The sequence below is a fragment of the Suncus etruscus genome, chromosome 6 (assembly GCF_024139225.1).
Source record: "Suncus etruscus isolate mSunEtr1 chromosome 6, mSunEtr1.pri.cur, whole genome shotgun sequence".
Taxonomy (NCBI): domain Eukaryota; kingdom Metazoa; phylum Chordata; class Mammalia; order Eulipotyphla; family Soricidae; genus Suncus; species Suncus etruscus.
Window position 1 is genome coordinate 77,462,377 of NC_064853.1, and position 26,027 is coordinate 77,488,403.

General features: G+C 37.1%; 1 protein-coding gene across 3 annotated transcripts in view; it reads left to right on the forward strand.

Annotated features, from left to right (window-relative positions):
• Nucleotides 1–26,027, forward strand: part of SEL1L2 (SEL1L2 adaptor subunit of ERAD E3 ligase) — a 118,084-nt gene that overhangs the window by 84,517 nt on the left and 7,540 nt on the right. For 2 of the 3 annotated variants that reach the window (XM_049774355.1, XM_049774352.1), the window contains 4 exons: nucleotides 7,937–7,999; nucleotides 8,772–8,859; nucleotides 9,991–10,139; nucleotides 11,756–11,830. In XM_049774355.1, coding sequence (XP_049630312.1) covers nucleotides 7,937–7,999; nucleotides 8,772–8,859; nucleotides 9,991–10,139; nucleotides 11,756–11,830 — 375 coding nt within the window. Of the gene's footprint in view, nucleotides 1–7,936; nucleotides 8,000–8,771; nucleotides 8,860–9,990; nucleotides 10,140–11,463; nucleotides 11,630–11,755; nucleotides 11,831–17,183; nucleotides 17,357–26,027 lie in introns of all 3 variants that reach the window. The other variant, XM_049774353.1, reaches the window with a different exon arrangement.

The window sequence follows — 26,027 nt, forward strand, 5'->3', positions numbered from 1 at the left end:
TTTATTTAATCACCATGGTTGCAAACATGTTTGTTGTTGGGTTTGTCATAAAAAAAAGTACACCCACCTTCACCAGTGCAACCTTCCTACCACCAATGACCCCTAGCCCCCTAGTCCCCCACTCTCTGCCTGGCATTCTATTTATTTTTTTGTTTTGTTTTGTTTTTGTTTGTTTTGGTTTTTGAGTCACACCCGGCAGTGCTCAGGGGTTACTCCTGGCTCTGTGCTCAGAAATCACTCATGGCAGCCTCGGGGGACCACATGGGATGCCGGGATTTGAACCACCGACCTTCTGCATGCAAAGCGCCTTACCTTTATGCTATCTCTTGGGCCGCAGGCATTCTATTTCAATCACTCAGTCCCATTGTCATGATAGTTATTGGTGCATTTATTTCTCTAACTGCACTCACCAATCATTTTGGTAAGCTTCATATCACAGGCTGTTGCTTTCAAACCTCATCTGTATTGTCTCTGGGTATTATTACCATATTATCTTTTCTTTTTTTTAGATCCCATAGATGAGTGTGTCTGTCTCTCTTCCTCTTACTTATTTCAATAAACATAATAATTTCTAGTCCATCATGTATAGAAAAATTTTAGGACTTCATTTTTCCTGACAACTGCATAGTATTCATTGTGTACATGTACCACAGTTTCTTTAGGCATTCATTTGTTGAAAGGCATCTTGGCTGTTTCCAGATTCTGGTTATTGTAAATAGAGCTGCAATGAACATAGGCATGCAGAGTGCATTTTTGTATTGTGTTTTTGTGTTCCTAGGGTATTCCCCTAAGAGTGGTATAGTTGGATCATATAGGAGCTCAATTTCAGTTTTTGAGGAATCTCCATATTGTTTTCCAGAAAGGCGAGACTAGACAGCATTCCCACCAACAGTCTCCCCACAACCCTGCCAGTACTGATTGTTCTTGTATTTGTGCTGTGTGCAAGTCTCTGTGGCATGAGATGGTACCTCATTGTTGATTTGCATCTCCCTGATGATTAGTGAGTGATGTGGGGTATTTTTTTCATGTACCTTTTGGTCATTTGTATTTCTTCTTTTAGAAAGTGTTCATTTCTTCTCCACATTTTTCGGTAGAGTTAGTTTCTTTTCTTCTTGTTAAGTTCTTCCAGTGTGTATATCTTAGATATTAGCCCCTTATCTGATGGGTATTGAGTGAATAGTTTCTCCCATTCTGTGGGTGGCCTTTGTATCCTAGTTGCTATTTCCTTTGAAGTAAGAAGCATCTCAGCTGAAATAGGTCCATCTATTTATCTCTATTTCCACTTGCTTGGATAGTGATGTTTCCTCCTTGAAAATGCCTTTAGTCTCAATGTCAAAGAGTGTTTTACCTACATGTTCTTCTATATATCTTATGGTTCCAGGTCTGATATCAAGGTCTTTAATCCATTTGGATTTGACCTTAGTGCATGGTGTTAGATGGAGGTCCAAGTTAGCTTTTTCCCTGAGGCTGATCAGTTGTCCCAACACCACTTGTTGAAGAATCTTTCCTTGCTCCATTTTATATTTATTTTACCTTTATCAAAGATCAATTGATTGTATGTTTGAGGAACATTCAGAGAAAGAAACTTAATACACAAAATCAGAAATTAAAGGAGGATCTCACTACAGGCACTACAAAAATTCAAAGGTGAATCAGAGACTACTTTGAGAATCTCTGTATCACAAAACAAGAGAACTTGGAGGAAACAGATAAATTTAAAACTCATACAAACTTCCAAGGTTGAACCAATATCATCTGTAATACTAGAACAGACCTCACTATTGAGGAACTGTAAAGGGTAATTAGGAAAAGGGCTTCCCCAAAACAAAAGCCAGGTCCAGATGGATTCACTAGTGAGTTCTTTTAAACCTTTAAAGATAATCTACTTCCAATCCTTTTCAGGCTCTTCCAGAAAAATGAAGAAACAGAAACACTCCTAAGTAGTTTGTATAAAACCAACATCATTCTGATACCAAAAGCAGACAAAGACACCATAAAAAAAGTTATAGGCCCATATTCTTGATGGACAAGGATGCAAAGATCATTAACAAAATACTAGCAAACACAATCCAACAATTCATCAAGAAGCTTATACACCATGACCAAGCATGAATCATTCCATTGATGTAACTATGGTTTTACATATGCAAGTAAATCAATATGATATATTATGTCATTAAAAGGAAAAGAAAAACTATATGACCATATCAATAGACTCTGAGAAAACATTTGACAATGTATAGCACCCATTCATAATAAAAAAACTCAATAAAATGGGAAGTGAATATTGTCAAATACCTTTTATATTTGTCAAATATTATCAAAAATTCTCAATTGTCAAATCCATTTATGACAAACCAATTGCAAACATTAAACTCAATGGTGAAAAACTAAAAGTCTTCTCACTAAGATCTGGCACAAGGCAAGGTTGCCCTCTTCTTGCCACTTCTATTCAATGTAGTATTAGAAGTACTTTCCGTAGCAATTAGGCAAGAAAAAGTCAATAAGGAATCCACATAGAAAGAAAGAAGAGAATCTCTCATTATTTGTAAATAACATGATACTATATCTAGAAAATTCTAAAGACTCTAAAGACTCCACAAAAAAGCTTCCAAAACAATATACTTGTGTAGTAAAGTGGCAGGCAGCAAAGTTGATACACAAAAATACATAAAAATCCATAGCATTTCTATACACAAATAATGCAAGAGAAGCAAAAGATATTAAAAACATTCACAATTGTGTCTCAGAAAATCAAGTACCTTGAAGTTAACTTAACTAAAGAGGTGAAAGAGCTATATAAAGAAAACTAAAAAACACTGCTTCAAAAAATAAAAGAGGACATGAGAAAAGGGTGATATATACCCGAATATGGATTGGGAGGATTAACATTATTAAAATATCAATACTTCCTAAATCATTGTACAATTTTAATGCAATCTCTATAAAAATTTCCATGATATTTTTCAAATAAGTGGATCAGATGCTCCTGAAATTCATATGGAGAAATAAACATCTACAAATAGCTAAAGACATACTTGGCAAATAGCTAAAGACATACTTGGCAAAAAATAAATAAATAAAAATTATTTTTTATTTTTGAGAAATTTTTCCCCAACTTTAAACTGTACTATAAAGCAGCAGTCATTAAAACAGTATGGTATTGAAATAAATACAGACCCTTCTATAAATACAGACCCTTATATAAACTTTAATATATGGAGATGGACCCACAGGTTTACAAACAATGAATGTTTGATAAAGCAGTAAGAAATACAAAGTGGAACCAGGAAAGTCTCTTTAAAAAGTGGTGCTGCATTAAAATGGGAAATTATATACAAACAACATTCTTATATAGATGGGAACACACAAATTTTCTTTAACAGTTACAATTGTGTCCACTGTCTTAAGTTAGATTGTTTATTTTCCCCACTTTTTACCTTTTTTTCTCTTTGTGAACAGTTCAATAAGGAATGTTGGTGAAAGAGTCCCTCGGTTTAATGCTTATGTTTGAATCAGGTCACGGGGATTGTTGGACTTGTTCCTTTGGCCCCCTTATGCGCTGATAATGCCAGGTGGCATTATTCATTGTTTGCATGGGCACATTAAAATGAAAAATACTGTACATACAAATAAGTTCTTATCTAGTAGAGATAGGAACACACAAATCTAGTGGTGCAATGGAACCTTACACCCTGAACATTGACATGATGACCTGAACAGGCCTCAGAGGTTTGGGCATTTTCCAGTCACCCCTGAACCAGGGAAGCCATCTATGAAACATCCAAAGTTGTCTAGGTCATCACCTGAAAGCATTCTCTACCAGGGAAGACCCTATTGCTGCTCTGACATCAATTTACTCAAAAGACTCTTCCCTTAACACTGAAAAGATTTAAACAACAACAACGACCTGTGTACTGGACAGGGCTTTCTGCATTGCCCTTTAATTCTGAGTTGAAATTAGATGCTGCTCCACACCATCCTGACTTCAATGTAGGATATACAGATTCCAGGACCTTCAATACAGAAATAGGATACCAACAACAGAGACTGTGAAAAATATAACTGTATGGGAACTACAAATAATGACCAGGATTGGACAAACTAGTTTGCCTGGAGCCTAGAAATGGTCTTATGTCAAGAAACTTAGGCCAAAAGTTTTTTCTTTCCATGACCCCCATACTTTGGTGGGGCTATGCAAACGATAATTGCCAGTCTAACATTGTTTATACAGTGCTCCTTTGACTCTAAACCTTTAAGAAACCACTAGTAAAATATCTGGAACTGCAAAAAAAAAATGGTTTACATTAGTGTTAACATATATGCTTTTAGTTAAACTAGCATTCTGGGGGATAAAGGAGGAAGAAAGGGATATATGCTTGGGAACAGGGATGAAGGGAGGACAACACTAGGGGTGATGGCTATTCCCCTGATTCAATGTTAATATGTACCTATAATACTACTGTGAAAGATATGTAAGTCATTATGATCAAAAAAAGTGTTTTATTTAGAAATGTTCTTTGACTTACATGTATTATTATATTATATTAATTATATGTAAAAAAAAGTGGTGCTGGAAAAACAGGTCAACTATAAGCAAAAACAAAACAAAACAAAACTCAGACCTCTACTTAACACCATACACAAAGTTCAAATCAAAATGGACTAAAGACCTTGATATCAGACCTGAAACTATAAGATACATAAAGGAAAACCTAGGCAGAACACTCCATGAAATTGAAATTAAAGACATCTTTAAGGATGAAATGCCATTGACTAACAAATTGGAAGCAAAGATAAACAAATTGGACCACATTAAACTCAGAAGTCTGTGCCTCAAAAAAAATAGTGACTCAGATTCAAGTGCTACCCATAGAATGGAATAAAGTTATCAGATAAGGGGCTAATATCTAAGATATACAAAGCACTGATTGAACTTTACAAGAAACATCTAACTTCACCAAAAACTCGGGAGAAAAAATGAACAGACATTTTCTCAAAGAAGAAATACAGATGGCCAAAATGCACATGAAAAAACACTCCTCGTCACTAATCATCACAAAGATACAAACCAGAACAATGAGATATAATCTCACACCACAGAGATTAACACACATGATAAAAAACAAGAACCACCAGTACTGGTGCAGATGTGATGAGAAAGAGATATTTATACACAGCTGATGCAAATGCAAACTGGGTGGTCTTTTTTGAAAACAATATGGATATTCTTCAAAAAGCTAGAAATTGAGATTCCTTATGACCCAGCAATACTCCTCCTAAGAGCATACCCTAGGAACACAAAAATGCCTTCTGCACGCCTATGCTCAGCACAACACCATTTACAGTAACCAGAATCAAAACAACCCAAATGCCTATGGCTAATGAAACCGTGATGAAATACTATGCAGCTGTTAGGAAATAAACTTGCTTATACATGGATGGACATGGAGACTCTGTTACTGAATAAAATGAGCCAGAAGGAAAAGGATAGACATAGAATAATCTCAGTCATTTGTAGGATATAAGAAAAACAATAGATAGTATGGTAATAATATCCAGAGACAATAGATACAAAGGTTAGGAGGTAGAAAGGTTAGGGTAGAAAGCTTGCCACAAAAATCTTTAAGTGGGGGTCGGAGGAGTGGTGCAAGAGGTAAGACATCTGCCTTGTCTGCGCTAGCCTAGGACAGGCCTGGGTTGGATTCCCTGGCATCCCATATGGTCCCCCAAGCCAGGAGTGATTTCTGAGAGCATATCCAGAAGTGTTGACACCCTGAGTGTCAACTGGTGTGGCCAAAAAACAAACAAAAGGTATTAAGTGTAGCTAGAGTAGAGGGTCTACTAAGACCATGATAGCTGAAACAGATCACTTTCAACAAGAACTCAGTGCTGAAAGGGGAGAAACTAACAGGCAAGGCACCCTTCTATTAACAGTAGTGCAGGAGCTGGAGAGATAGCACAGCAGTAAGGTGTTTGCCTTGCACAAGGCCAACCAGCCCCTGAAGGACCCCCACTCGATTTCCAGCATCCCAAATGGTCCCCAAGCCCACCAGGGGTGATTTCTGAGCACAGAGCCAGGAGTAACCCCTGAGCATTGCAGGGTGTGACCAAACAAAGAAAGAAAAAAAAATGTGGTGCAAACTACAGTGTCAAAAAGGAAAGTAGGGGAGAAAGAGGAGGAAGGGAGGGAAAGAGTGACAGAGAAGCAATTTGCTTGCCCTAATACAAAGCAAAGGTGGAAAGGAAACAGCAGATATTGGTGATGGGAGAGGCACACTAGTGAAGGATGATGTACATTGTATAATGAAACCCAACAATAAACAATTTTGTAACCATGGTGCGTAAATAAAGCAATTAAAAATAGATATTTAGAACTTTGAATAATTGTCTCTGGTTTACCTACCACCATCTTATCAGAAGAGAAATGCCCTATCAGCTATGTTATGGCTCCAGCTCCAGAAGAGAGCATTGTTATACCACCTACTTTAAGTTCATATGGATTGTTCTTTTGAAGAAAACCTCTCAAGTGGCACTTAGGAAGACTGGGAGCCATTCCCAAGGTTTTTGGCCAATCAGATTGTTCCTTATATAAGGGATCCATGAATGCAGAGCTGTGCAGGTCCTATAGTGTCATGGATTATCTGGCTAGATTATCTGAACCTAGATTGACTATTCTTTTACGATTTGGGCCCTTTAGTATGCCTAGTCTCAAATTTTAGAATCTTGAAATCGTGTCTTCATTATACCTTCTTATGCAAACCTAAATATACCATTCCTATACCCTGAGGGGCTATCCTCATCAGACTGCATCAAGAATACAATTAGATAGGATAAGACACTTGTGTAGTTTTCTGTTAGAACTTAAGTTCTGAGAAAATATTACAAATTTGACAAAGAAAACATCTTCTGAGTTAGAGCCAAGTAACCAAGCATGGCTCCTTTCTCAATCTCAGTCCCAGGGCAAAATATATGATGGAAGATGAAAAGAAAATGGGGTTTTGGGGGGAATATAATTTTCATTCTTCATTCAAGATGGTATACAAAATACGAATATAATGAATATATTTGAACACATGATAAATGATACTCAGATTATTAACAATATTCATCTAAAGAGCAATGATACTTATATTAGAATTGAGCTAAAAAGAAAACTTCATTGATTTTATAACTAATTACATTTGAATTAAAGAACACATACCAACACATCATATGTTACAATTAGATTAAAATTCAGTCTCTAATATTCCACTACTAATGTCAACTTCCTTTAACCAAAACAGGTAACAATTGTCAGGAATGACTACTCCCTTCTGGAAAATTTAACATTATTCAAGACCCAGCTCAAATGCTTTCATCTCTGATAACTCAATCCCCTTAATTCCTACTTTGATCTACTCGTGTCTTTCTCTCATCTTGGTGTCCATAATACTCTCAATATGTTTCTATTTTACGATTTATCACATTTGACAAAATTGCTTTTGAGGATCCTACAAGAGATCTAGAGCCTGTTAGATTAAATGATCTAAGACAGGGTCAGGTTTTGTTTTTTATCTTTCACCTCTTACCTCCTACCCAGTGCTTATTATAAAATATTTCTTTCTCACTCTTTCTCTCATTTTCTCTCATTCACACACACACACACACACACACACACACACACACACACACACACACACACACACACACAATCAATCTGAATGTAAAAGAAGTAAGGAAGATTAGAGTTTTTGTTTTTCTCTTCTCTTTAGCCAGAAGGGACTATGAAAGGATGAAAGAGAAACTAGAGAGGGTTAAAATGACTAGCAAGTTCTTGGTTAACTTCCTCAGTTAATTTCCTGCTGAAAATAGAATATTTTAAATAATTTTGTAGTTTTTTTTCTTTTACATTAATTCTCCCAGGGGTTTCCTTTGATTTTTAAAACTGTTCTAGGGCAATGCAATTGGTCTTCATGGACTTGGTCTTCTTTACTTTTATGGGAAAGGAGTTCCTGTGGTAAGTTAAATAATTTTATTTTCTTTTTAACATTTCTAGGAGTATATAGGGCAAAAACTTAATTATCTTTGACTACCTTAATGTGATTAATTTTTTGCTATAGTAAAGAACAAAATAATTCAATAAAATATTTGCCAGAGAGACAAAGAAAATACATAACATGTTATGTATTATAATACATAATTGTATCTTTTAATATAATTGTATATTATATACAATAATTATATATTTAACAAACATAATTGTATCTTTTAATTATAGATTCTAAGTAAATTTATAAATCATTAATTTTAAGAATTTTTTATAAGAGAGGCCAGAGCAATAGTTCAGTGGTAGGGCATTTTCCTTGCACGCAGCTGACCTAGGATGGACCTGGGTTTGATCGCCAGTGTCCCATATGGTCCCCCAAGCCAGGAACAATTTCTGAGTGCATAGCCAGGAGCAACCCCTGAGCATCACAGGGTGTGACCCAAAAAGCAAAAAAAAAAAAAAAAAGAATTTTTTATAAGATAATTAATTTTATTTTAGTTTAACCTCTATTTTTTGTGAGTGACCTTTCCCCAATGTGTAACAAAACCTATAGCCACTATAGGAAAAGACAAAACTTACAAAGAATTAGTATTTCCTAATTGAATATGATAAAAATAACTAAAAGGTGTAATACTATCCTACTATTTTAATTAGCGTAAACCACATAGGGGAATTATCTATATTCTTGTTACCTTGGAGTTTTCTATACACCATTGAGTAACAAAGTATAATTACATTACAGGACTATGCTGAAGCACTTAAATACTTTCAAAAAGCTGCAGAGAAAGGATGGCCCAATGCACAGTTTCATTTAGGCTTTATGTACTACTGTAAGTGTGATAAATATTTTTTTAATTTCTTTTTAAAACAAACATCAAAAGGTTGGTGTCACATCCAAATTCCATTAGAAACACAGCGACTTACTTGGGAAAGTAGGTTCAATTAAGTTCAATAAACAAAAAACAATTATACAGAAGGCTCAGCTAGCAACAGCTAAACAACAGTAAATCCTCAATGACTATAATAAATCCATCGTGAGATATAGCAATTTTCTTTTATTTTTTTGATAATTCCATTTGCCATTTTGTTGTAATGAGCAATATAATAAAAATTATTTTGTGCCTGTTAAAGGGGCTAAAGAAAGGCTTCAGAGGTGGAGAAACTTGGGACAAGAGTGGAGGGAAGGTCACCCTGGTAGTAGGATTGATGTTGGAACATTGAATGCCCAAAAATTGTATTATTAACAACTTTGTAAATCACTGAGTCTAACTAAAATTAGGGGGAGAAATCTTGAAGTTTGATGTCATTGGTTTAAGTAAAACATTCAGGAAAAGTAGTTTTAGAAAGAATTTCAAGACTGAAGAAAATGAAAGAGGTGTTAGACGATACAACCAGCCATTGTAGAAATGGTCAAGTGTTAAGTTCCCTGTTGTATCCAGGGTCCGTATGCAGAAGGAAGAATGAAGCACATACAGAAAGATCAAGATTCCAGAGTAAGGTTTGGGAAGCATCAATCTGCAGGCTGCTAAAGGCTTTGCTCTTTTATAAAGGGAAAGCTCCACCCCACAGTGCTGAGGGCTGCCCCTGGCACAGTCTGGGCAACCATGAAGTATTGGGGATCCAATTTGGGCTACCACAGGCCAAACCTGCACTTTGAGCTGTTTCTTTAACCTGAGCCTTTGCACTTAACCTCAGTGGTACTATTTCAAAAAGCCCCTGAAATTTTAGAGCTATAAAGAAATTTAAAGAGCAAAGAGAAAAATTCTGAAGTGCCCAGAGCTATCCAAAACCTGGGTTCAATCCCCAGCAGTCCTTCAGGTGATCCGAGCTTCACTAGAAATGATCCCTGAGTGCAGAGCCAGGAGTAAGCCCTGAGCACATCCAGTGTGTCCCCAAACAAACGAAAAACAAAAATAAAAATAGAATAGTAAGGTGTGGCTTAAAAGCATTTGCATTTTCAGCTGGCTCTGGAGTGTGGAAGGATTATAAACTTGCCTTCAAATATTTTTACTTGGCATCTCAGAGTGGGCAGCCCCTCGCCATTTATTATCTGGCCGAGATGTACTCAACAGGAACAGGAGTGTTACGATCATGCAGAACTGCTGTGGAGGTAATGAATTCCTTTTTATTTATTCAAAGTACTATTCGCTCATGGCAGGAAGCAGGCTATAATATCATTAAATTATTAGCGTCTTTGACTATGTTGCTCTTACTTCTTTCTGTTCCCTCCTACTGACAATCTGAGAACTGGCCTTGGCCAGGGAGGTAGCACAATGATGAAACTTAGCTTGGGTTAAGGGAGGAAGAGAAAGGACCCCTTATCTCTCACATTTGGCTGATGATCAAGTCCAGAGCTTGCCTTAGAATTCACTCACTAAAGATGCTCTTTAGTTCTTTAAAGGGGGTTCAGCCTCCAATCATATCACCAAGGCCATTCTTGCATTTTGAGGAGTATTGGAAGTTGCTACTTGGAAAATGAAGGTTTGAAATAGACTAAAAAATGTAACTCATATTCTCCCAAAAAAGCAGGCCCTGGGGTTTTTGATGATTTTGATGACAATTGAAGTAGTGAATTCTTTCAACGTGGGCCAGTAATGTACTTTTGAGAAGGCTTTTAGAACCATGACTCCCTTCACTGATTGATTAAACACTTCCACTGCACTGGTATAAATTTTCTTTGTTGCAAGCTTGCCCCTCTGAAACTCCTTTCAGAAACTGCCAGCTAATAATCTATCTTTAGATCTGCTCCTTTGCCCACTTCCTAATGAATTATGTATGGCTAATGTCTTCTGGTTATATAAAGGGTGTTCATCTAAGTTGGCGTTTGTCCCTAAGGAGTTCAGCACACCTCACTTAGGATGATGTCACCTACACCCTCAGGAACTGATTCTCTCCTTCCCACCTGTTCATTGTGGCCTTATAACTTTCTCTCATGAAGTAGCAGTGTCCAGAAATGCCTTTTCTTAAAAACAGAAACTCGGGGGCCAGAACAATAGCAAAGGGAGTAGGGCACTTGCCTTGCAAGAGGCCAATCAGGTTTCGATCCCTGTCATCCCATATGATTTCTTGAGCCAGCCAGGACTGATTTTTGAGCTTAGAGCCTGTAATAACATCCTTGAGAACTACTAAGTCTAACCCCAAAATAAAAAATTACACACGCACACACAAACACATACACAAACACATACACACACACCAAGATATTCTTGTCCTACCAAACTGCAATAGATTATATAGATCGATATGTATGTGTTTTGTTCCAGTAAGAGTCATGAACTTCATCTTAAATAATTTGTAGTAGATTGTAATTTCAAATAGATTTGAAAGTCTTGTCTAATCAATCAATAGGAACTGTAAAATAATGTCATCAATCATTTAACTTAGATGAAGTTTATTGAATTACTAACATGCTTGATTTCTCTTTCCCTGTATAGCTTTATAAAGGTGTCTGTGAACTGGGCCACTGGGCAGAGAAGTTCCTCACAGCATACTTTGCCTATAAAGATGGTGATATAGACTCTTCTCTTATTCAGTATGCACTACTTGCAGAAATGGGGTATGAAGTAGCTCAAATCAATTCAGCATTCGTTTTGGAATCTAGTAAGATAAGTTAAAATTTTTTTTTGCAATTCTCTAGTCATTATAGGCATATATGACTCAGGCATTTTAGGCCTTCCTGATGAAATGTTTTTTCTTTCTTTTTTTATAATTTGTTTATATTTTTAGAAAAGGCTAAAATCATTGAAAAAGAGAAGATGTATCCAATGGCTCTTCTTCTATGGAACCGAGCTGCCATTCAAGGTATAAGACCTAGACACAGATAAGTTAACACTATTATTCATCTCATTTGCTGAGTTCTTATATACCTGGACAGAAAGACACAGAATAGTATTGGTGGCATTTCAAATTGAACTGATGTCTAGAGACAGTCTTTTGTTAGAGATAATTTCCATTTTCTTTGTTATTCATGAAGCCCCTGGTTTAGCAAACCATAGGATTTTTCCAATTATTTGAAACCTGACAGTTTTACTTTTAAGAAAGTAAACAGTTGGGGCCAGAGCGGTGGCGCAGCGGTAAGGTAAATTTGCCTTGCACGTATCTGACTTAGGACAAACCATGATTTGATCCCCCCCCTTGCATCCCATATGGTCCCCCAAGCCAGGAGCAATTTCTGAGCACATAGCCAGAAGTAGACCCTGAGGGTCACCAGGTGTGGCCCAATATATGTGTGTGTGTGTGTGTGTGTGTGTGTGTGTGTGTGTGTGTGTGTGTGTGTGTGTGTATGGTAAACAGTTTTCTTGGTCTGGCATAAGTTAGTTACTGAGTTTTTTCTACACTTGTCTTAAACATGATCCACATGGATATTTAAAATATCACATTGATGATTGCCACAAACTTTAGTATTAACATGTTGGTATTATTAAAAATACATATTCAGGGATGAAGAGATATTATAGCTGGTAGGGTGCTTGCCTTATACACAGCTGCTAGGGTTGTATATTTGGCATCTCTTAGCTCAAGTCCTGCTAGAAGTCAGAGCCACAAGTAAGACCTGAGCACTGCTGGGTATGGGCCAAAATCCAAATATACAGACATACACATATATACATACATGTATAATACATTTATATATAATATAGTATAATATAAATCCAGACTCAGAAGTAATAGCCATGATTCCCTCCTGCCCTTTCCTAGCCTTTCCATGCCCCACTTCTATGCATCACAAGTAAAGAGGAATATAAGATTCTTTCTGTGAGAAACACTGTGAAGTGTTATTTGCATCATGATCTCTCTTCCCATTCTTTTCCTAAACTCATAAAAAGGAGAATCTTTAAAGCAATCATTAGCCATTCAAATGTGTGACTAATAATTCTTGCAGTAAGAGAACTATTTTACATATAATTTAATTTCCTAAAGAATCTCAGTTTGAGATCAATTATCCCTTTTCTAAATGAGGTGAGTGGGGTTAAAATGATTCTGAATGATGCTAATATGGTAGAGGACAAAATTTACAGAGGGGCCTTCTCAAATGCAGCTTAGCTGGCAACACAGCAATAAGCTTTTCAAGCAATTATAATGAGAAATTCCTTTTTTAAAAAATTCTATATTTTCTAACCTGCAGTAAGAACCTTGTTTAGAGCAACAGTAGATAAACTCATTTACAGCAAATACAGGTTTATTCCAAGTCAGGAAATGAGGTAGAAATTGTACCATGAAAAGGGGACATTGAAAAAAAAAGGGTTCATTAATATTAAACAGGATTCACTGTTAAAAAAAAAATTTAGGTTGCTAAAAATAATTATGTGTCACTAGAGAGGTCAGGCCTGAGTGTCCCAGAAGATCTTGGATGCTGAGTGGCTCACTTGAAGGTAGGAAATCAGGTTCCATTCAGTCACTGAGGATGCTGCTGCTAGCAGTTGCTGCTTATTTATTAGGAGGAAGCTAAATCTCAGGACTTGGCCAATTCCCTGAGACTATGGAATCAAAGGGAATATTACTTATGCTATCAGTGATCCCCTGGGATCCTGTCAGGATAGTCACAAGGCCCAAATCCCTCTATTGAATTAGGGCAAAGCTGAATTCTCTGGAGATCCTGCTTAGTCATTGCCTTCTCTCTTGGTTTTGTTTTTTTTTGTGTGTGTGTGGGGTGGGGTCCTTTTAAAAATTTTTTTATTATATCACTGGGAGATACAGAGTTAAGTTGTTGGTAGCTGAGTTTCTGTCATATGGTGTTCCAATGCCCACCTCTTCACCAACATTCATATCTTGCCATCATTTCTGGTTTCTCATTTTTTCAGTGACTTCAGGGGTCCTGCTTAGTAATTGGAAAGCTCAAAAATGTACAGAAGTTTTGTCCCTTTGTCCCAAGTAGAAGATGTATTTGGATCTCAGGGTTTCTCCTTATTCAAACCCCTAGACTTCCCTGTCCTGACCACCATTTCTATAAGTTCTTGCCCTTAGTTGCCTGACTATTCATTGTTGTTGTTTTTATTTGGGGGCCACAAACAGTAGATGCTCAGGGCTTACTCTTGGTTCTACAGTTGGGATAATCCTGGCAGGTCAAGAGGGACTATATGGTATGCCAGAGATCAAATTTGGATCAGCCTGTTCATTGAAGTTCTTGAGAAGAAAATATTAATAACTGGTGACTCTTAGAGCTAAAATAGCTTTGTTAGTTAATACTACTCAGAAAAGTACTTAAGATAACTCTGGTATCACTTTTCTGTTTGTTTTGGAGCAAACCTGGTTGTACTCAGGGCTTACTCTGCAAAAGGAATTACTCTGAGCGGTGCTCTGAGGACAACATGGGATACAAAGATCACACCTGGGTTGGCTCTGTGCAAGGCAAGCACCCTACCTGCTGTAAAAATTAGTATCCTTGGGGCCAGAGAGATAGCACAGTGGTAGGGCTTTTGCCTTGTATGCAGCCAACTTCAGACAGACCCTGGTTCAATCCCTGGCATCCTATAAGGTCTCCCAAGCCTGCCAGGAATGATTTCTGAGCACAGAGCCAGGAGCAACCTCTGACTGCTGTTGGACATGGACCCCCCCAAAAAATTAGTTTTCTATTAAAAATGTTTTTTAACCCACTGATATTCAGGGGTTACTCCTGTCTCTGTACTCAGGAATCAATTCTGGAAAGTTAGGGGGACTATATGGAGTATAGGAGATTGAACCTGGCTTAACCTCATATAAGGCAGACACCCTATTTACTCTGCTCTCTCTCCAGCTCCTAATAGCACATTTAATAAAGGATTTTAAAAGATTATAGGAACTTTAGACCCCAAATGAAATAAGATCCAACTAAGTTTAGAAATTTCTCTAGTCCAAATGGAAAGACAATTTTGGAAGTCATATAGCCTTATTGATAACTTTGAGACAGTAATATGTGGAGTACTTCTTTCTTTTTCAAAAGAGTGTAGATTGTGCAGGAGCCGTTAGCCAGGGCCAAAATGTATGTCATAAATGAGCATTTTCTCATTTTGTCAGTTAGCATTGTCTCAGTAAATGGAAACGTGAGCCCCTAAAAAGAATTGAAGTCACTTTCAAAAATCTAAACGAATGTATTTTTTAAAAATAAAATCTAATACTTTTTTAAACCCTTGAATATATCCATGTACCTAAAAAGTAATATTACCAGAAGAAAGCATTTTCTAAAAAATTTCCTACAGCTAGCCATTTATTCTATAAATATTTATTAAGTTGCCTCTTTAGATTCTGGGACTAGATCATTGATGAAGATCTTCAAAGGTCTTTCCCTCTTGAAAGTGAGGGAAAAGAATAAATGAAACAAATAAGATAATACTTACATGTGCTGTCAAAAAAAAACCAACATGGAAATGAGACAGTTAATAAAGAGTAGCGCTTTAGATAAGGTGGTCTGAGAAAAAGCTTTGGGAGAGAAATTGCATTTACAGTTAGACGGATGAGAAACAAGTCACATGAAAAAATAGAAAAATTCTAAACATGCCAGCAGAGATATTTCAAGAATCTAATTCAGGGATTCTGAGACTAGAATGAGGTTGGCGCATTGAAGGAATATTAAGAAGGCTCAAGCATATGGAAAGAATATGACAATGTAACAAAGCCAGTCAGGGAGGTGGAAAGCAGATCAGATCAGATCAGGCATAACTAGGAGGTTAGGGAAGAAGGTTGAAAACTATTACAAGTGCAAATGAAACATGAGGAAGATTTTATAAATATTAATAACGTGCTTTGATTTTATATTTTTAGATGACCATATTAGTTATTTTATGGAAAATAAATTGAAAGATGAAGATGAAAGAATGTTTTGGAGGTTTTGTATTCTAGGCTTGAACTAATTGGTAAAGGATTTGGAAAAAAAAAAAAAGATATGTTAAGAGATAGAAACAACAGGGCTTGGGCATTTGCCCTGCATGGGGCAGATCCAAGTTCCAGCTCTGGCACTGGATGTGGTCCCACCTGGAGCACAGAACCAGGAATAATCCCTATACATTGCCAATTTTGGTCCCCAGAAAGGAAGCAATAGAACCTGTTGTTGAATTTGGTGGTGTGGAAGTCTGAAAAAAATAATTGGGTGTGATTATCCTAGGCTTATGGCCTGCTAGCACTGAAATAAGAAAGAAACAGATGGTTTTGTTTGGGGAAGGAAGTAGTAGGAATTTATGTTAGAATTTACTATTAGATGTTTTGAAATCCAATTAGGGAAATCAAGAAAGTAAAAGAGGAGTCTAAGTCCTGCAAAGAAACAGACTATAGATATTCATAGGAATAACAAACCCCAATTTCTGTGGAACTAGATATAAGCACCTGGAGAAATATTTAAGATAGGAAAGTAGTAGAGAGAAAAGAGGAGATAATAAGAGAGAAGAAGATAAAGGAGGGATAAAAGGGTGGAGCAGTCAAATCATCAAGCCCTGAATGCCTTTTCAACACTGAAACATTGCACAGAAAAGAGGTCAGGCCACAGTTTGAAACAGGTTTATGAGACCAGAGGAAAATCAAGAAAATATCTGCTATCAGAAAAAAAAAGTGATTAGTCTGATAGACATATTAAGTGAGAGGTAAGATAAAGACAGAGGAATAATCAATGATTTTTGCCTGTACAGAAAGTTATCAACACCTTGAAAGTGATCATTTCTTGGAGGAGGGGGGTGGACGCCAGATTGATACAGATGGAGAATTGTAGGAAGTAAAACTTGGAGATGATGAGTATAGAACACATTTTTTAAATGATGGTACAAAGAAAACAGAAGGTTCTAACATGGGGCTTCCCTCTGAGGAGAAAAAATCTGGATAAGAAAGGATTTAATTTTTTCATGAAAGATTGCAAAATATATTTGAATGACTGATGGAATTAATCTAGGAAAGAGAGAAACTAGAAGTATAGGAAAATAAGCTTTAGAAATAAAGTCTTGAGAACAGAAAGTGTTGGATCCAGTTTGCAAAAGATAACCTATCTTCAGAAAATAAATTAAAAGGCAAAATTCATCATTTCTGTTCTTAAATTTGTACTATAGGAATTATTCTACCATGAACACAGCTGGTACTGAGTATAATATTATGTATTTCATAACTTCTATCTAATACTGATCATTAAGTTGAGGTACTAAGAACTGTACATGAATCATGTGAGTTTTTATTCTTCTCTTTCTAATATTTCTATTAGGCAATGTATTTGCTAGAGTGAAAATCGGAGATTACTATTACTATGGCTATGGAACTAAGAAAGACTATCAAACCGCAGTTACACATTACAGCATTGCAGCCGACAAATACCACAGTGCACAAGCTATGTTTAATCTGGCCTATATGTATGAACATGGTTTAGGTATTGCCAAGGTAATGATGCTGGTAGTAATCCAAACCTACTCATTAATTATGGCTTAATGGGAAGGAAAAATTTATCAATGTTTTGAGTTTTATTGATAACATCATTGTAGAGGAAGGATGGGAAAAGATCAATATTTTGTTCACTGCCTCCTATGTACTTTCTTTTTTGGAGGGGAAGAACTTTAATGTGGGAACCCAGTTAACTTTTTAAAAATTACCTGCCTTGGGCCCGGAGAGATAGCACAGATGAGGCGTTTGCCTTGCAAGCAGCCGATCCAGGACCAAAGGAACCTCCTATGTACTTTTACTAAAACTTATTACTTTCCTTCTATGAGCTCTATGAAGAATTTTCTCCATTTTTGGTGCAAGGAGTAGAATAAATTGACATAGGCCAATTTAGTTCACAAAGTCAGGCTTTTGTTAGTCATGTCAGTGGGCTCTGTCTCCACATCCTTCCATATCTGTTTACTCTCAAACTCTCAATAAAGTAAAAATGGATTATGAGATCTGCATTGCAACATTAATCCAGGAATGTTGTAAGAAGCACTCATTTTTACATTGATCAAGTGCTGAGCAATCTAGACCGAACACAGACAATGGCTTTCCACTCTTTGTTTGTTTGTTTGTTTTGTTTTTTGGGTCAAACCCGGCAGTGCTCAGGGGTTACTCCTGGCTCTATGCTCAGAAATTGCTCCTGGCAGGCACGGGGGACCATATGGGATGCCAGGATTCGAACCACCGTCCTTCTGCATGCAAGGTAAACGCCCTACCTTCATGCTATCTCTCTGGCCCAGATTTCCACTCTTAAGAGACCATCCCTGATTTGAAATGAGACATATTCATTATGATGATAAAGGAGATATTGGGTAAACCCCTTAGATGGTTATGTATATTAAAAACAAAATCTATTGGGGTCTTACTGGAGAAAGTTATATATAGTTTCAATAATAATAATATAGTCAGGTATTAACACATTTAATATGTGTTCTGTTCCCTTTGAAACACCATTACTTAAAACATTGAATAGATTCTAAATTTTTTCATAAAAAAATAGAAATGTTGAGAGGTTTCTATTTGGTACATCAGTTGTGGAGCCAGAATTTCAACTCAGTCCTGTCTGACTCCATGTTTTGTGGAGAAAGAATAGAGCTTGCATCGAATAGTTCTTAGTGTTCAAGCATATAGTACATTTAAGTTGTTATATTCCATTTTCATTTAAGGAGCAAAAAAAATGAAGCCATTCATGGTTTCACAATATTCACTTCTTTCTTACAGTTGTGCTAGTCATTGAGAATTACTAGTAGGGAGTATCTTATCTAACATGATCATGGTGCCCACTAAAGCTAAGGGTTTATTTCAGGTACTAATAATACAGAAGCTGCAATCATTGTCTTCCTGTGATCTGTTGCCTGCCTTTGTCATAATCTTTTTTGGGGGGATAGGTGAGTATACCAGGCCATATTCAGAACTTACTCCTGGCTTCCCTCTCAGAGAGTATGCTTGGTGTTTGCTTGAGGGAAACATAAGGAATGCTGGGGATTGAACCCAGGTTGATCACATGCAAGGGAAGCACAGAATCACTGTGCCATCACTTGACCCCTAGTTCTACAATCTTATGTAGTAAAAAGAATAAATATTCAAATGCTATTTGTTTTTACCTGTTCTCAGCAGGAATAAGCATTTGTGGGGTTTTTGTTGCTGTTTTATAATTTTTATTGAGATCAATGTGAATTACAAGTCTTTCACATAGTGAAAGGTACTTAGTGACAGTGAATTGGGGCATTCCCACCACCAGTGTTGACTTCCCTCTGCCACTGTTCCCAGCATGCATCCCATACCTCCACCTTTAGCCCCCTGGACTGCTAGTACCTTTTATCTTTTTAATTAGTGGGAGTAGAGAAAGAATGGGACAGAATGGAATAGAGGTAGGTTGAATAGCTTGGAGTGTCTTTTACCTACACCCTGCTCCTTTCCAACTACACCCATCTACATTTGTCAAGCAACAAAGTCTGCCCTGAAACTTGAGATAGAACAACAATCAGTTTTGTGAAAGGGCTCTGTTGTTAAGCCCTTTGTGACAAGAATGCACTTGAGTTCAAAAGAGAATTTGAACTCAGTGAAACTATATGATGAAAGCTTTTGTGCATTCTTTATGCAAAAATATAATAATGGGACCCAGAGCACAGTGGAAGGATGTTTGCCTTGCACAAAGCCAAACCAGGTTCAATCCCCAGCATCCCATACGGTCCCCTGAGCCTGCCAGGAGTAATTTTCAAATGTAGAGCCTGAAGTAACACCTGAGTGCTGCCAGATGTGCCCCCCAAAAAATATATATTTATTTATCAAAATATAATAATAACTATTGTAATTAATACATCATTATAAATCTATAATATAAAAATGTGTATTATGTATAATAATGGTCAGAAGGGCATTACCTATACTAACAATAAAAATGATCCCACCTGTGAAATAAAAATGTGCCCTAGAAAGATTAAGTGGTCCAGAAACCTTCACCCTCAATCCAAAGGCCTAGTTTGGTTAGTCCTCAGTGGTGTAGAGGAGCCCCTCAAATGACTACTGGAGACAGTAACTGCCCACCAGGCCTAAATGTCCAACTGTTGGTTTTCCTCCTTGTGTCACTCCTGAGCTCCCTCTGTCCCGAGCTCCTTCTTCAAAAAGTCAGATAGGTTTTAAACATATATATTTACCTAATTGGGGGGGGGGAATCACTCCGGGCAGCGCTCTGGGGTTAGTCCTGGCTTTATGCTCAGAAATCGCTCCTGGCAGGCTCAGGGGACCACATGGGATGCCGGGATTCGAATCACCGACCTTCTGCATGAAAGGCAAACATCTTACCTCCATGCTATCTCTCCGGCCCCTACTTTACCTATTTTAAGCAACATCTTTGAAGTTTCTGTCAGTTATACATTTTTGTTCCTTTCTGGCAGAATTCCTATAAAGTCATGAATCGTTTACTTTTCATCATTCTTTCTCAGTCACAGTTATTGTTTTTCTATAGAAAGTAGCTACATGTGCAGGCAGATGGGCAGCATTTAATCTCAGGCTGAGTCACAGAATTTTAGATTTCCTTAACTGGGGCCAATGTATTGTTCTTTGTCTTTATTAATTTATTTAGTTAGCAATTAGAAATATAATAACCTAGCACCCAGGGAAAAATGGAGTTTCTTTTTATTAATTTTGCTATCTCATAGGCCAATTAACAAGGAGAATGCCACCTTTTCTAATTCTTCAAATAAATCTGTAGATAATTAAAAGTCCACATCTTGTTCCAAAGATGGTTAATAGAAGTATCACTAGAAAAGAAAAGGATGATTAGGAATAAAAGGTTTCAGAGCTCTTAATTCATCAAATCATTAAGCTTTTTTTCAATCTTCTTAGTACCTAATCCTCACATAAACCTGAGGGAAAGATATGTTTCATTACCAGGATTTCTCTACAAATCCAAAAGGTGTGGTGTGGAATCAGATTGTCTAAATCCTGCTGTATTCAAGCCCTTCTGACAAAAAAAGTAAAATAAGAATTATAAAATAAAAATTAAAAATAAGGATCAAAGAGCTTTGGAAAACAGCTTAGGCAATGGAGTGTCTACTTTGTGTATACAAAAGTCCTGAGTTTGAGCTCTGTCTGACCATCATTGCCATAATAAGCACCATAAGGAAGTGGTCCTGCCACTAAAACCCCCTGATATAGGTGGGGATATCATCTCATCTTAAAAACAGGTCACAGTCATACTTATTTGTCTTCAGGAAAGGAACTTGGGACACAGTGATGAAGGGAAATTATTTTAATATCTTCACTGAGAAACATCTCATTGCCCAATGTCTGACTTCAGATTAAGTTCAATTAGCTCCTTTTTTTAAATAATATATTATTCAAACACCTTGATTACAAATATGATTGTAGTTGGGTTTCAGTCATGTAAAGAACATCCCCCTTCACCAGTGTAACATTCCCATTACCAATGTCCCAAATCTTCCTCCTCCCCACCCCACCCCCTCCTGTACTCTAGACAGGCTTTCTACTTCCCTCATTCATTCATATTGTTAGGATAGTTCGCAATGTAGTTATTTCTCTAACTGCACTCATCACTCTTCATGGTGAGCTTCATGTCGTGAGCTGGACCTTCCAGCCCTCATCTCTTTTGTCTCTGAGAATTATTGCAAAAATGTCTTTCATTTTTCTTAAAACCCATAGATGAGTGAAATAATTCTGCATCTTTCTCTCTCTCTATTAGCTTCTTAACTTAAACTTGTGGAACTGTTTCTATGGTTGTTCTAGGAAACACAAAGTAATACTTGGGAGAAAATTGGAAGCGGGTCTGATCTAATTTAAATGTATAAGCCCTATATTAATAAATTGCTACAAAACTCTTAAAAATATAACTTGAACAAGAATCATTTCTCATGCCTTCCTGACCACACCTTTTTTTCTGTATTGTGAGAGAGGCTCAATTTATTATTCATAAAGTGTTGTAAAGGTTGCTCTGAGATATAAAGATATTCTCAGATCACCATTCCAGGGTTCTTTCATTAAATATGAGACAGAAATAACTTGTCCATCAAAGACAAAGTTTCATGCATGCAGCTGACCCAAATTTGATCCCCAGCACCCCATTGGGTTCCCCAAGCTCTGCTAGGAGTAATCCCTGAATGTAGATCCAAGAGTAATTCCTGAGCACTGCCAGGTGTGGCCCCCAAACAAAAAATATTGTAGTTCTTGATTCGTTTCACAGAGAACTTGCTTGGATGTGTCTGTGAGTCAGAAACTATTTCCTACCTGGCTTATAGTTCATCTGACTAGTTTTCACCATAGAAAGTAAAAGGAAAGAGTGACATTCTGGTCTATGGCAGGTAGAAAGTAGATGGAACTTTCCCTTAGTTTCTTCCCCTTCTATTAAAAAAAAAAGACTCCACTGTTCTAGAAGATGTCAAAATCACAAAATAATAGGGATGTAGATCTCCCAATTACACATGAAAAAAAAATCACCACAAACTATGGATTCCACATTGAAATATCAAAAGCTGCTGAAATGTGAAGGTTTATTTGTAGCAGGTATTAAAATTATCCTACTTGCTATATCAAACAGTTTTCTTTACTTTGGGTTGGGGCTCACACCCAGTGGTACTCAGGGCTTATTATTAAGCTCAGGGCTTATCATTCATGGCAGGGCTCATGGGACCATGTGGGATCAGCACACAAGGTATTACTCCTGGCTCTGTGATGAGAAATTACACCTGGCAGGCTCAGAGGAAAACATCGGATGCTAAGGATAGAACCTGGGCTGGCTACATGCAGCGTGAAAAGCAAATGTCCTACCTGCTGTGCTATCATGCTGGTCCCAGCAGTTTTTTTTTCTTGTCCCCCACAGCAACAGTTATTCTTGATAAAGGAATAACCTCTCAACTTTACCTACTCTCTAAACACACACACACACACACACACACACACATACACACACACATAAACACACCATCTTAGACCTTTTTTGTTTTTTAGTGTGTAATTCTTCTATTTTTTTAAATTTTTATATATTATCTTTATATAAGCACTATGATTACAAAAAAAAGAATACCCCCCCTTCACCCATGCAACCTTCCCACCACCAATGCCTTTTAATTTAGACCTTTTTATTACCAAATGAAGGTACCATATTTCTTACTTGATGTCTTACTCTAACATTCAAAATTCTCCTTTGACAGTAATGGTTTGCTAGGCTATTATTTCCTTTACTCCCTTGATTCCAGACCCTGAACTGAACCTTAAACTGAATCCTCATCTTTTTTGCTGGAATAATATTTTGCATGTTTTACTGTTAATTAGTTTAATATTCATTATTTTATATAATTTTTATTTTGACCATATTGGCTTACATATCTTTCACAAAAGTATTTTTGGTACATATTAACATTGAAATATTTTGCATTTTTAACAATTAAAAACCAGAACACCTTTTAAGAATAGCTACAGTGGGGCCGGAGAGATAGCACAGTGGTAAGGCGTTTGCCTTAGACGCAGAAGGACGGTGGTTCAAATCCCGGCATCCCATTGGTCCCCCGAGCCTGCCAGGAGCGATTCCTGAATGTAGAGCCAGGAGTAACCCCTGAGTGCAGCCAGGTGTGACCCAAAATCAAAAATAAAAGAATAGCTACAATGGGGTGGGAATGATAGTATGTACAGTGAGTAGGGTGCTTGTCTTGTAAGCAGCAGAATCAGATTCCATCCCTGGTCCACTGAGTCCTCAGTAGTGACCCCTGAGTAACCCAGGAGTAACCCTGAGCACTGCTGGGTATGGGCATCCCCGCCCCCTAAAAATGCTGCAATATATCCCTTCTAGAACCTCTCAAATTAGCATGCAGATTTGAAATAGATGTTTCTAAACTACCCTAGTGTCAGGGATATTGTATTGGAACAAAGTGCATGCCTTTGTGCATGAGACCTGGTTCAATTCCTAGCACCATTCCCCTCCCCTCCCTCCTCTTTCAACACTTTCTGCTCTCTTTCCACTCTCTCCCTCTCTCCTCTCCTCTCTCCTCTCTCTCCATTCTTCTCTCCACTTTCCTGTCTCTCTTCTCTCTTTCTCTCTCTCTTACCACCCCCATGGTGCTGTGCATTGATTTTCATTAATTCATCTTTTGACTTCAGTATTTGTCAAGAGCTTGTTCTGTGTCAGGGAACACTCTGCTTATTTCTAGGGAAACAATAAGAAGATGACAACCTTCAAGGAGTTTAGTCTACTGTGAAAGGAATAATGTCCGTTGTGTAGTGAGAGCCCAGAACAGCACAGACATGTTACTCACAGTCAAGTGCTATAAACATGTGTAAAAGGGAAGATTCCTGTGGAGAAATGAACTCTCTCAAGTTCTATTATAAAATGTTCGTGTGAAATGGAGTATAAAATACAGGACAATTTTTTGAAATGGAAACAAGCAGGGATGTTGTAATGAGTAGGAAGTCTATTCTAATTTAAGATAAAAAGGTAAAGGAAATTATCTTTTGGAAATGAGTTTAAAATATATGTAGCTAGATGTACAAAAAAATAGATTTTTGGATCCTGCAGAGAAAATAAAACCATATCCACTGAATAATGTATATATATATGCCTGTCGAAAATAAAAAATTATGTCATGAAATAGTTTTTATTTCTCATTTGTCTGGTTTGGAGTGTTAGAGCTGAACTTTTAAACACTAGAATAGAATCATTTTCTGCAAAGAATAAGTGCAAGTTCCATATTTTAAAATGTTTAATTTATTTATTTGGTTAACTGAGAAAAGGAGAAAACAGGAGTCACAGGAGACATAGGAGTCACTCCCAGCAATCCATGGTCAACCAGGACAGTGGATCAATGTGACAGCCCAAGAATACTGATATAGCCTTACAGTATTCAGGATTACCAGGGTCATCCTGAATCAAGAAGCATCAGGGATGCATCTAGCAATGCTTGGAGAAACATGTGGTACCAGGCAGAAAATCAGGATTGGCTACACACAAGAGAAAGTGCTTTAACTCTCTAACTGCTCTAACTCTCTGACTATAAAGTTTGATAGAATGGAGAGATAGTCCAGTGAGTAGCGAGCTTGCCTTTCATGTGGCCAACCCAGGTTTCATCCCTGGCACCCTATTCTCTTTGCATTGCCAAGAGTAATCTTTAAGTATAGAAGAGACAGAAACAGTCCCTGGGCACTGCCAAATGTGGCCCCAAAATTAAAATCAAAGCCAAAGCTAGGTATTTTAAATGACTCTCTCGAAAAATATGACAGGACAAAATATGCATAACTTAAAAATGGTTTTTTATATATGATCTGTTTTGAAATAAGCTTCTATGATATAATGTAATGAGAAATATTTTGTATGTATAGTTTTATTACAAAACAAATGAACAAACAAAACCTAAATAACCAAAATAGAAGACATTTAAGTAAACTCCTTATGCTGATATATAAATGGCTCCACAGACCAAATCCAGGAAGCAAATCTGGAGCAGGAGCTGCTGCAGAAAATAATTCAAACCAGACACATATCCCAGGACCTCTTCCCAGAGCAAGAGACCAACCAAAACTGCAGTATTTATTGCGAAAATTATGACCACCCCCATTGGGTAGGGGGAAGTTTTCCCACCTATGTGGGTCTTTGGGGCCTGAGAGATAGCATGGAGGTAAAGCATTTGCCTTTCATGCAGAAGGTCATTGGTTCGAATCCCGGCATCCCATATGGTCCCCCGCACCTACCAGGAGCAATTTCTGAGAGTGGAGCCAGAAGTAACCCCTGAGCCCTCTGGGTGTGATCCAAAAACCAAAACAAACAAACAAACAAACAAAAGACATGTAAAAGAGTAAGCCATCAATGTTAAGGATAAAGATCAGTTAACCAACCATGTTATACAATCTCTTTATGCATTTCATGACCCCTTGGTTAAGTGAGAAATCTAGAAACAGACTATGGATTTAAATCTGTAACTTACAAAGCATATGAATTTGGGTGAATGAAGTAACCATTCTGGACTTTATCTTGTTTATTTTTATAATGGAATGAATAATATCTACCCTTTAAAAGTTGTAACGAAATTTAAATGGCATTGATGATTATCTTTGTTTACTTTAATAAATACTTAATGTGTTAGTCATCATTATAAAATATTATGCAACCGTTAAAAGGATA